The sequence below is a fragment of the Passer montanus genome, unplaced genomic scaffold, assembly GCF_014805655.1.
Source record: "Passer montanus isolate IOZ18808 unplaced genomic scaffold, ASM1480565v1 scaffold42, whole genome shotgun sequence".
Classification (NCBI taxonomy): domain Eukaryota; kingdom Metazoa; phylum Chordata; class Aves; order Passeriformes; family Passeridae; genus Passer; species Passer montanus.
This window is the reverse complement of record NW_024369041.1, coordinates 2,449,370-2,462,593: the sequence shown is the minus strand read 5'-3', so window position 1 is coordinate 2,462,593 and position 13,224 is coordinate 2,449,370. Positions and strand designations below refer to the sequence as shown.

The 13,224-nt window shown below is 37.4% G+C and overlaps 1 protein-coding gene across 12 annotated transcripts in view; it reads left to right on the top strand.

The window, feature by feature from the left end:
* LDB3 (LIM domain binding 3) overlaps nucleotides 1-13,224 on the top strand; it is a 115,768-nt gene that overhangs the window by 93,312 nt on the left and 9,232 nt on the right. For 7 of the 12 annotated variants that reach the window (XM_039719765.1, XM_039719773.1, XM_039719771.1 and 4 more), the window contains 4 exons: nucleotides 2,908-2,955; nucleotides 5,732-5,859; nucleotides 11,211-11,517; nucleotides 12,739-12,919. In XM_039719765.1, the coding sequence (XP_039575699.1) occupies nucleotides 2,908-2,955; nucleotides 5,732-5,859; nucleotides 11,211-11,517; nucleotides 12,739-12,919 (664 nt within the window). The remainder of the gene's footprint in view (nucleotides 1-2,907; nucleotides 2,956-5,731; nucleotides 5,860-11,210; nucleotides 11,518-12,738; nucleotides 12,920-13,224) is intronic. The other 5 variants (XM_039719776.1, XM_039719766.1, XM_039719774.1 and 2 more) reach the window with 3 other exon arrangements.

Here is a 13,224-nt window from a genome sequence, read left to right as displayed (position 1 = left end):
GAAGTACACCAATTGTAAATTTAGTTTCAAGAAGCTCCTTCTACTCAGGTAAGATTCCTTGCTTTCCAAGCAATAATAACTGCATATTTGAGTTTGATTAAGCATTGGCATGCAAAACCTATTACTTCTTCTGAGCTACAGAAAATACTTGATTTTAGGGATTCTTTCAGCTGAAGATTGAAATCAGTCAGAAGATGAAATGAAATGGAAGCTTTGGTGACTACTCTGTCCAGACAGAGCACGTCTATTCATGTTTCACCAGTGTATGTTTTAGGATGCATCTAAATCTTTCCTAAGAGCTTGTTTTCATTCCTGCCTTGGAAATCATGGAATCATAGAATGGATTGGGCTGGGAGGGGTCTTAAAGATCATCTAGTTCCATGGGCAGGGACAAGTTAAGCAGCAATTATGCATCATTTACATATAAACAGCTAATCAGTTAGTATAAAGATAACCAGTACTTGCTGACACTACTTGCATGTCTTTCTTAGAGCTAATGTAATACTATTTTTTGATTGAGCTTTTTACCATTTCCCTTAAATTCTATATGCATTTAATGGGAGAAGGGAAGGAGTGTGAGGCCCAAAACCATATTAATTAATTTGTAGTTATGTACCAACATGGACTAATCGGTGTGAAACAAAATTTTAAAGAGGATAAAAAAATGACATTGAGATATTGAGGCATTTGAATTGAAAGTAAATTAGTGAAATAGATTGGCATGGACCACTGCTGCTTTTCCTGCCCCTTTGAAAGGAAGTGACTTGTCTGGGGAGGCTGCATCTCCACTCCTGAAGGTTTTCAAGACATCACTGGATAAAGCATGGAGCAACCTGGTCTGACCTCAGAGCTGGCCTTGCTTTCAGCAGGTTAGATCAGATTCTTTCTGAGGCCTATCCAACCTCAAAATGTCTGTGAATCTATGAAAAACATCTGTCCATTTAAAAAAGAAATGCTCTAATCAGACTCCTAAAACCTCTTGCTGGCACCTGGCCACATGTAAAAGATCTACAGCATATCAACTTTATACACTGCTGCTTTGTCAGTGGATGACACAAGTGTGATGCTGTCATCTGCTTCCCTGTTACCAACAGGCAAAAATTACTGTCTTGGCTTCTGCAAGTCTTGGCACATCAAGGGCAAATCAGAGCCTTTAGGACCTGTAAAAATTTGGTTCCCTGATAATCAAGTACAAGAAGTGAACTCTGCTTGGTTGGTTGGTTTTGGATGGCTGTCTTGCAGCTGGAATAGGTTCTTTATCTTGGTGCACTTCTTCCATGTTTGTTTTTAAAAGTGTTGTGTGTTATAGTTAGTGTATTCAAATGTAAGGGAATAAAACTGGCTTCTAAATTGATTTATAATTCAAATTTTTGAGCATCTGGTAGTTTTCATTTAGAAATCAAGCAATGCTTTAGCATGCCAAAATACAGACTTAAAAATCCAGTTTTAGCTTGACATATACCAGAGGAGTATTGAGCATTTAATATAATTTTATTTTAAAAAAGAATATGGATGACCTTAATTACAGCACTGTTTTACAGGATGGGAATATCCTCGGGTAGATGAGGCTGAGATTTTATTACCATTCTTCTACTGTTAGGTGGTTTTTTTCTGTTTAGATGCTTTAAAAACATCCACCAAGAAAAGGCAGGAGGATTTCTTGATCAATATCCTTAACTATTTAAATCTGATTTTAAACTTTAGTAGGTCCTATTCTGTAGTGACTTAGCTTTTGTGAGCATATGCATAACACTTAACATGAGTAAAATCTTTATAATGTTCCTGAAGAGGAATGTTTGGAGTAAATCACTAATCTTTAACAGAGTGTGTTACTCTTTTACATCTGCAGTGAAATCTGACTTACTCTTATCTGTTCCACTTACAATCTTACTTAAAAGAAGCAAGCACAGCAGGAGAGTTTTGAATAAGCTTGAAGCTCTTCAGGGATGGGTTATTCCATCCAGAGGGTTAAAGCAGGGTGCCCCATGAAACAGCACCCTGGGAATACAAAACCAGGAGAAACAATGGAAAGAGTTACAATTATGGTTCTGAAAGTCAAGTGTAGCTTCTGATCCGGAGATTTTAATCCAAGCACTGTGTCCATGGTAAAGAGAAGAAAAACTCTTCTCCAGAAGTTAGGATAATAACTGGTATAAGACAGACTCTTGGTGGCTCTGGGAAATGTGGGCTGTGCCCCTGTGGGATGGGATTGATGCTCAGTAGCCCTGCACTGCCCTGCAGACAGGAGCTCTGTTCATTCTGAATCCTCTTGTTTCTCAGATCATACGTTGTGCAGGCTTTCAAGTACTTCCTGTATTTGCATAAATGACTCATTTATGTTCTGAAATTACACTATTTCCCCAAGAAAAAAATAAATCTACCTGTTTACTTAAGACTGTAGCAATAGAAAGGTTCTGCGAGGCAAAAATTGAACATGGTGGGTTGATGTTTCTGCTTCAACTACACCAGCCTGTCTGTCCTTTCCATGGGGTTGTCTGAGCTGCCTCACAGGCTGGGGCACTTCCCTGATATTTGGCCTTTGGTTTATTCAAGGTTTGCTTTTCATATTTGATGCAATGTAAACTTATGACACTGAGAAAAATCCCTTGTATTTATTTTCTTTCCGCTAATAAAAATAATTGGAGTTCCACAATCAAATAACAAGATCAGATGAGACTTATGGAGCTCTCAGCTCACTGACTTATGTTACCATTTCAGGTTTCTTTGTGATTCCCAGCTTGAATAGGAAAACAAAATGTAATCTAATACTCATATATGATTATAAATATGTACGTGTTGTTTACTTTAGTTTAAGAGTCCTTCTTACTCATAGAAAATTCATTCTAGGGCAAGATATCCCAATCTTTTGTGTATATTTTTTCAAATACCACTTTTGTCTCATTTTAGTTTCAACCGGCATTCTTCCACCTCCATCAGCTACCAGTCAAAGCAGAGGTATAAAACTGTTTTGTGCAGCTATTCTACCTTAAAAGCACTTAACAAACCAGTTTATTGCTACCAGTAGGCATCTACTGAAGCGTTAACATAAAAATGATCTGCTTAGAAATATTTACTCTTTCTTTTTCTGACAACTAATAGTTTTCAGAGCCGGTGTTTAATTTGCTGCCTGTCACATGCCATTGACTGCTACAGATAAATCCAATGAAGTTGCTTTCACTGCTTTTTGAGATGCCAGTGCTTCTTGATCCATTAAAGCATCTTTGGTCCTTACAACATCTTTTTATTCTTTCTTAATTTTCTTCTTTCTTCTTTCTTTTTTTTTTTGTTCTTTTAATCACATGCCATTTCCTTTTCTTCAGCAGAAATGCTGATAAACCTTTTCTTTCACTAAACCTTTAATGATGTAGTATAACACTTTATTTCTCTTTGATAAGCTTTCTTACCTTTCTTACTGTATTTATTATGCATCATACACATGTAAAAGGGATAAAAGGATTCAGTACTACTTTTAATTTTGCTTTGATTTTGGTACTATGAATGGGGGGCGGGGGGGTGTTGTTTCGGGTTTTTTTTCAGCTTCATTTCCCTGAACACAAGGAAATCTGTGGTATGGTTTTACTATGCTATTATATTTGGGAAACACTTGAATTTTTAATAACCATTTTTCTTTATGGCAGTCTAAATATTACTAATCTGGTTCAGAACTTCTTTATTTATTTTGTGCATTAAGAGAAATCCAAATGAGTCTTTCTAACCATTGGATCTGTGCACCTGGGAGTAGACTTTCCTGACTGGATGACATTTTCAGATTCAGGCTGTGCAACATGTCATTTTAAAATCTTCTATAAATCTTTATAAATATTGGGCACTGAGCTGTGTAGTTTACCCTGAGTATCAGATTTTAAAACAAGGACAAGTCTTTAGATGGTGTGTTTAACTGATGGCATTTTGAAAGCTGTGGGTGAAGCCAGAGTGTCCCTGTGCTATGGCAGGAATAAATGGCCTCTGTCCAGTGAACCCAAGTACAGTGCCTTCTTAGGCACCTCACAGGAGGTATCATCAGGAAACAGATGGTAAGGATGGAACCCAGAAAGTCTGACAGCGCTTAGAACAGCTTTGGCAGTTACAAAAGCACAGCAGGGTTCACAACAGAATTTGCAGTGAATACAAACCCACTAAAATAGTTTATCTTGGAGATAAACTGTTGTTCACTCATGGTACAGTGGACTCAAATCCAGGCCTAAGCCCTAGACTAGGTACAGAAATAATTAGCTATAGCCATTGTAGCAATAGCTAAGTTTCTAGGTTTGCTACATAGACAAAATAAATGAGCCTGAGGTAGCAATGCTATGCAAACTGAATCTGTAGTAAAAACACTGTCAGAGCAGCAAAAAGTTACATTGAGGACAGGTTTAGTTTGTTCAAAATTAAAAATTGAAAGTTTCCATTCCTCAGAATGTTTCTTACCTGTATTGGGAGAAATCTGCTGGGTTTGCTACGTAAGATTATAACGTGTTTTCTCCAGATGGCATCTGTTTCCACTGTTAAAGAAAGTAAAGTCAAGATGGATGAGTAGTCTGGGAAAGATGGATGCTTCTTTTCATACGCTGACAAACGTTTTCCTCTAGACAAACCCACTTTGGAAATAACTCATTAGCTGTCAGCACAAATAGATAGGGATCTAGTTCCTAGGGGGAGTGACACTGAAGGGAAAAAACAAACAAAACTGTTTTCAGGGTGAGTAAGAAGGATGTTCTGTAGTGAGTAGGTTTTTCTTACTGCACACATCTTGTTGTCTGTTGCTTCCCTTCTCTGTACTTCTTTATTCTCTCTTGCTTGCTTTGACTGTGATGCTCTTTTAGCAGTCTGTGAAGCACAGGCACTACAAACAGAATCACCCCAAGTAACTGCAGATAGAAGAGGCAAATTATATAATCTGTTACTGTAATCAAACTGAGAATCACCATCTAATCCATAAGATAGGGAAAAACTGTTTCTTACTGATTTTTGGAATCCTGAGAAAATGTTTTTATTCTAGGACTGGAAGAAAGTGCATCAATATTGCATTTCATATGGGTTTTTTTCTGAAGGATGAATCTGAACAATAGGAATATTAATGTAAATTTTTCCGTCTAAATAGGGAAAAGAGTTAGTTTCAGAAAAATTTTTAAAGATCATTTCAATATTTTTGAAAATAGTATAACAGTATAAATGTATATAATATAAATATATTGTATAAATATGAATATCTAATTATAAATATTAATATTAGAGTTATAAATATAAATACTATAATATAAATATAAATCTAACATAAATGTACACACTAATTAGCATTTGTAATAGTAATAATTGTGCTGAGCAAGTATATTTTTAAGTCCAGATATGATTCATTGATTTATCTTAGACAAGACCAGTCATTTTTGTTTGCAGAGGAACAGAAAACAAAACTTCGTGTGCAGCTTTGTAAAGTCTGATCCCTTCTTACTGAGTTTCAAATTTATCATATTCCCTCAGCAAGCTATTTTCTCTGATATAAGAACAGCAAACTTGCCATTACTTAAAATCCTTATTTGACTAATTTTTCTTTCCAAAGAATTGTCCAAAGCTTCCTTAGCAATGACAAAGACTGATGAATCTCCCAGCATTCTCTCTGTACTTTTCACAGACAGTTCCTCTTGGAGTTCTCTGGATGTTGCCAGATCTCTGACATCATGATCAGTAACTTTTGCTCTTTATGAAGTTGTTCACACCTACATTTTGCTTTTAGAAACACAACCCAGTCATATACACCAATGCCAGTTTCTGGAGGCTACAGTGAAAGTCCTGCTCCTTCTGCTGCTTCAAAAATGAGAGTTGTTACTACTGCCAGCATAAAGCCCTCTGTCTACCAGCCAGGTAAGGAGCCTTCAAAGTACTACAAAGATTCAGAAAAAAAAAATGCTCACACATTTCTTTTGGGAAAAGAAAATGTAGAAAGCACACATTTTTACACAGATATACCAGAAAGTATTCAAACATGTGGGTCTAAATGTTGCTAGTTTTGCCTCAGATCATTTGAAGATTGAGGATTATGTTGTATTTGTATTCTACTTCACAGTTAAAATGTGAAACAAACAGATAGTAAAATAAAAGCAAGGGAAAAGTCTAATAAGAAATGTATGGCCTGATTTTTCAGAAGATATACATTTGAAAATAAGAGTTTATCCAGTTAGGAGCCCAATGACACTACAGAATTGAGAAAATAGCTAAAAAAAAGAATGTACAGTTCAGGAAGGAGGTAAAATAAGTGGAGTTTGCTTGAGTAGGATATATTTGCAAAATAGTTAAGACCGTATATTGAATTTCTCAAACTTAGGCTTATATTTGAAATAAACAAATAAATAAATAAATAAATAAGGTATTTATTTAAATACCTCATTTATTTAAGGAATAAATAAATTAGGTATTTAAGCACCTCATAATGCTATTCCATTTCCCAGAGACAGTAACTTAAGGAATATATTTGGTTATTCATTCATTTGGAAAATATACTCCTTGATATTATTTAAATTCCCTTGGTATTAATGTGTTACAAATGGACTCAGCTTCTAAAACCATTGAAGACCAAAATGTGAACCTTCAAACTGAATGAATTAAATGAGACAGCAATATAAGTCTAAAGGCAGTTCTGTTTCAAATTAAGGTTTTTCTGACCTTAGCAAGAGAATTAATAAGTTGATTTATATCTTTACAGTCAAATAAACATGAAAAGGCCAACAATTCTAACAGTCTTAAACCCTGTCTTCTGTAATGTTCTATTTCTGGATCTACTGAAATTAAACAAATGTAGGAATTTTAGCTAGACATAAAGCAGACAGACAAATCAATTGACCTTTATATTTGAGACATAAAGGTAGAAAAAGACAAGCAGAGCTCTCATGAGCTATTTAAGGGTCTCAAAGTAAATAAACCTTCAGCTTCTCCTCACTTGCTTTTGGTTAAGTGTGCCAGTGTATAACATGTTCTCACTCAAGGCAAATGCTATTATTTCTGACTCGAAAAGATGACCACAGCAGATTTATTTCTATAATGCAGAAGAGAGCAAACTCTGGCAAGTCAAAATATCTCCTAAATACACTGACTGATGTTAAGCCCTGTGCTCATTTGGGGAAGTATAAACTCCAGTTCAATATACAAACCTGCCACAGAAATACATTTGCAGCTATTTCCAGTTATTGGCTGGACCTGGTAAAGTCAAAGCTGGCTGTTGAATTCTGCTTGGAATAAGAGGAAAGGCTTTTGTTTTCTCCTAGGTTGGGCATCTTCTTTGCACTTCCTTAAATTGCTGGTGTTCCTGTGAAATTCCTTATGTTGCTACTTTTGAGCCTCATTGCCTCTCAATAAAGGCTTAAATAGTTGGCAGAGAAAGAAAAAGTCCTTCTGTACTGTTTAGAAGTTTGAAATATCCAATAAGGGGTTTTAAAATGCCTTCATAATTGAACCCTGAAGCGACTCAGGTACAAGAGAGGTTCCAGGCAGAGATTTCAGGGAAGATGTTTGGTTCTTGTTCTGGTACTTTATAAAAAGTGTTATATATTTGATGTAGTAGCACTTCAGAGTGGGTTTGGAGCATGAGCTGTCCTCAGAGACAGTTGCAGAGCAAATGGGAAATTGCCACTTGGGAAGAAATGAAGGAAATAGCATTCCCTGTCACAGAGGGGAAAATCAATAGCACTTAGAAACAAACCACCAAGACAGTTAGAAAATGTCCTTATCCAACTTTGTCAATGACTGGCTTCCCTTGGAAATGTGGGGCAGCAACTTCCAGATTAAAACACCAATCAACAGGCTCATATATTCAATACAGAGACTCCTGAATCAGTCACTGAGAGGATTCACAAGGCTATTTTAATGTCAGATTGAAATTAAAACCCAAACAAACTGAAACAATTCTCAAAATGAAACTGCATTGTTGATTATCGGGCTCAGATGGGATTTATCAGGCAGTCTACACTTTCCCTAACCTAATTCAGGTGGCAGATTTTCTGCTGCTAAAGATCTTTCATTTTTTTCCAGTAGAGAAGGCTGGGAACTCTGAAATCTTTTCCCTAAATTTCTTAACTCGTGTTTTAAAGGCTTCTCTTCTGAGCAAAGCCCACTAGATGGCAGAACATACCTGGGTATTCCTTTCCCGCAGGCATTCCCAGACTTTTCACGTATGCCAAACAACTCCAGCTCCATTTCTGCACCACGAAGTAACACAATACCTAAATGTAAGAAAGTAGATATTTCCTTTTAAATCCCTACGTCCAACTGGGCCTACTTGGGTATGCAAAATCGGTCAAGTGTAAAGGACTGATCTGCTCTTTGAGGAATTGGTAGAGAGATTCCCACAGTTCTTAATGAACTTTATATTGAATCCTAAGCACCTTCAATACTAAAACAGCAGCTTCCACACCATTATTTCATTTTTAATTCATTAAATTATAATAGTGTCTCCCTATAAAACCTCATCTGCTCTGTACTGCAACAGTATATGGGAAAACTTTTGGGATTCAAGGATGTGGCCACTAACTGTAGAACAAGCCATATCAGTTGTGGTTATTAATTTATTTTGGTACTGATAATAATAAAGAGTAACGCTTATGTCATCTACTAAAAAGGGGGGGAAAAGTATCTCACAGTGCAAGTCTGTGTGACCAAAGCATTTGAGACTCTATAAACCTTTGCTTTACTGCATGAGTCTTGGTAATGTGCCTTTTTTTCTGGAGAGAAAATAGCCATAGGCCATAAATGAAGAGCTGAGGGGGAGAATTCCGTCTTTCCCAGAAGCAAGGAATTGGCTTGTTCCTACTCCTGTTAAGAGAGACCTCTTCTCCTGCCATTCTGTCAGGACAACAGTAATGCCATTCATTCTTTCCTATTCTAAGAGAACATGAGGGCTGAGAGAAACAAGGTGATACAGGCTAAATTGCTGAATTTGAAGTATTCATATTTTAACAGTTAATGGTCAACTCATGCAATACTGGTATTTTGAGAATATATTCTCTGATGTACTGAATCTTAGTACATTTTTAGCAGCTTATCAATCCTTTTTTTTCTCCTGGTTGGTGTTGGAAGACTTTTTGAAATACATAAACATTCAAGGTGAATACTAAGAGAAAATAATTGTTCATATAAGCTTAGGGATATAGTTCTAAGAAAATAAGACAATTCCCTTTTAATAACAATTGCTAAAATCTCAAAGTTAGTGAAATCTTTCTAATATGTTGCAGTGATACTATTTTGAAGCAATAGTAATTGCAGCTTGTTCACAGGAGGAAAATATATTGTAATAAATCAGGCCTGTAAAATTAAATTACAACAGCTGAAAAGAGAACTCAGAGCAGATGCAAACACCCAGCATTTGTCATTTTGCAGTAATTCCTCTGGTACTTCCTTTTAGTAGCTGGGAAAAAAATCCCATTTTGTTGTTTTATTTTACTTTCCTTTTTTCTGTTTCTTTGTTTTACTGCAGCAAATAGAACAGAAAGAGTGAAAAATAAAAGGTAGAGAGAATGTAGTGATGTGAGCTGAAGTCACCTTGTTTAATTAGCCTCATAGGTGGGAGCCTTATGAACTCATCAATTGGAGATGAAATATTAACTTCTAATTTTGCCTATCTTAATACCATATTACATAAATAGCAAGACCCTCGGGATCTAAAGAGATTGCAAATAAACTCTGCTCTGAAATATTTAAATACTGTTTACCATTTCTAAGTTAAAAAAAAAAGAAAAAGCCTCAAGCTAAGGTGGGATACAATTTTATGAAGCAGAAATATTGCTGATGCTGTACCATAAGAAATTTTTATCAAGAAAATGCACTAGATTCAACTCTGACCTCAATAAAAAGATCCCAAGGGTGATCACAGTGCATTGATATATATGCAATTTAAGCACTTGCAAATTGCCAATAATCAGTGTAAGTTGTTTTGTGGCAGGGTGTGGGCTGAAGAACGGGTGTTAAATCGAACATAAACTTCTCACCACTTAATTATTCAGAAAGATCCATGTTACTTTCAGGTATTTCACCCTGAAATACCTTTCTACATGCAAGTCCCTTAAACCTGTAGATGTTGTATTTGGTTGTGATTTTCTTGGTGCTGGGATCTGCTGTGTGGAATGTTTGCCCAGACTGCTGGAGAACTGGCTTCTGTTCCCAAGCCTGTGCTTTCTCATTTGGGCAAAACACTTCAGCTCTCCAAGCTTCTTTTCAATCATTTGCTTTGTTTTCCTTGCAAAGGGAAACTGCTTTTAGTGCTCCTGCACTTGGCAAAGTGAGGCTGTTTCTTGGGCAGCAACTTCAGCCCTACATAATGCAAGATCTGACACTTTGAAAGGAGCAGGATAATGGGAAAACTTGTCAGTATGTGCAGGCCCTGGCTCCTGCTTATTTTAATGTGATAAAGCTCCACCCAAGATTAGAGCCTGGTGCACACAAACACAGAGACAGGCTGCACTGAAGGTTTTAGCTAGTCAAAGGCTGGAAGAGAGAAAGGATAATATTCTGTTTTGCACACAGGAACTGAGGCGCAGACACACTTTGCTTTGCTCAAAGTTATACAGGAAGTTTGTGGCAGAGCCAAGAACTGAACTGAGATCAGTCATAACCACAAGTCTGGCCTTCCTCTAAGTGCTGTTGGCTTTATCTTGCTGCTCATGTGAGCTGAATCGGCTCCCTCAGTATTGCTTCCAGTGCTCTCTATCTCTGTGTTCCCTGTGGGAGCCTGTTTTTCTTCAAAAACTTAGGAATAAACCTACAAGTTATAGATAATAGTGACATCTGCAGAACATGTTGTATTTTAATTAATATAATGAGATGAAAAGTTAAGCATAACACTGAAATTCTGGGGAATTGTATCTAAAACTTTACTATATTATCTGGCTTTTATGTCTTAAACAGAGTATATGGCAGTCTTTGACATTACCAGAATTGTCATATCCATTCCCTCAAAAAAGTGAAGAGATGATCTTGACAATATTCTCCATAAAATCTGTAAAAGCCAGGGGGCAATGATATGAGAAGTCAGTGATTGTGCTGATACCCTTGGCTTCAGCCCAGAATAAATGAGCAACCATGGGCAGGCCATAATTAACTGTCACCTAAAGCTTTTATTTATTATTTATGTGTGTCGTGGAGTACCCTTTGGTAAGTGTTGCTGTATTGACAGTAGAAGAAAAATTCAATAAAATCTTTCTTGGTTTCTTTTGGAATACTTAAAACAGCGCCAGCACCAGCACCAGTCCATTCCTACACCCCTGCCAACACGGAGCCTGCGAGTCGCCCTCCCTGGGTAACAGATGACTCCTTTTCCCAGAAATTTGCACCTGGAAAATCCACCACCACTGTCACAAAGCACATCCTGCCAAGGGGTGCTCCAGTGCTCTCCCCTGCCACAATTCCTGCTTACCCGTCTCCAGTTTCAAGTTCTTCCCAGCCCCCTGCACTAGCCCGGGGAACAGTGCAGAGGGCGGAGCGTTTTCCAGCCAGCAGCCGAACTCCTCTCTGCGGGCACTGTAACAGCATCATTCGGTAAGGTCCTGGGCCTTTGAAGAGGGATGAAGCAGGAAAAAAAGTATCAGAGAGACTGCTTATTGTACATTAATATACAATTCCAGAGCCTAAGACTCTGTTAAATTATCCAGCAGGGATGTCTGTTGTCTGCTTCATTAATTTAACATTTCCAGAGCTCATTTTGTTGTTGTGTGGTTCACTTTTTATCACTGCAAAGTTATACATGCTAATTGTTTGGCTCTTGGATGCTGCAGCAAATCCCTGCTTGATTTTAAACAGGTTTCTGGTCCTAAGGTAACCCTTTGAAGGAGGTTCGTGCAACTTCCTTGGGAGAGTTAGGGGGCTGGGAGCAGAGGGGGGAGTTGTGGAGAGAAAAGGAACAAGGCATCATTTTGGGACAGCAGCCAAATGTAATTGTTGCTTTTGTGTCTGGAGAAAGATAATGCCTACACTCTATTAGCAGTGATTCATAGCATGCCTCTCCCTTCTCTCCCAATTCATTCTGCTGGACCAGTGCCTACTGTTAGCCTGGGCACTGCTATCCAACTTAAGTAATCCATGTTTAATGACAGTCTTCCCTACTGAAAGGAGCTAGTTTGGTGATGTGGAACTGCTGATTATTGCCCTTCATATATTCTGGAATGGAAATATTCCAGTAATAATCATTGTATCTAACTACAATCAGCAGAGTCAATCACCAAAATGAATTGAATGTGTCTTCCACATAACAAAACAGCAAGTTGTCACCTGATAATCTGACATTTCTAGAACATGCTGCACTCAGTGCTGTCAGACAGAAGGAAGGTAGGAGACTTTAGGAGCTGTTGTGAGGTGTGGGTGTGCAAAGATGGAAATTTGCCTGTTATTTCATGCTTTCAAAGAGTACCATCATCTTCTGTTGCCTTTGGCCTTTTCCTCTTGTCTTTTCATCTGCTTACAAAGACCACTTATAGCTATGCAGATATGAAAACAATTGATTTTTTCCAACAGTTATCTGTGCAGTGTATGAGACCAAACAATAATGAAATGTTTTAACCAGTGTGTTTTGAGTAATGGTCTTGAAAAAGACCACTTCTGTTCAGGTTTCTGAATGTCATTTTAATATGCACCTCATGGTTCAAGTAGCTTCTTACACGTGTACGTGGTGTCTGACAAAGTTGCAGTCAGGGTCATTCAACCTTTTTTGCACAATACAAATAAGATTAAACAAGATTACAAATAAATTATGATTGCTTCCAGAGGTCCTTTCCTGGTAGCCATGGGTCGCTCTTGGCACCCAGAAGAATTCAATTGTGCTTACTGCAAGACATCCTTGGCTGATATGTGCTTTGTGGAGGAGCAGAACAGTGTGTACTGTGAGCGCTGCTACGAACAGTTCTTCGCACCGACCTGTGCCAGGTGCCACACTAAGATTATGGGGGTAAGAGACAACATTAACCCTTCCTGCAACTGCATGGATCCCTGAAACAGTGAAAGAGTTTAGACTGTAAGCAGGGAATGTAGATGTTTTATTATTTCATCCTTTTAAGACTTATTTCCCAGTTTATTGATTCTTTCAGAATGAGAAACATATTATTTTATAATCATTTTTATCCATCTGAAGTCTTGGATATTTCTGTACCTTATTGAGCTCACAGACGGAATATGTAACCCAGGTACCATCTCACTGAGTGTAAATTATGTAACACTTTCTGAGTAGTTTTTTGCTATCTGATAAACACTATG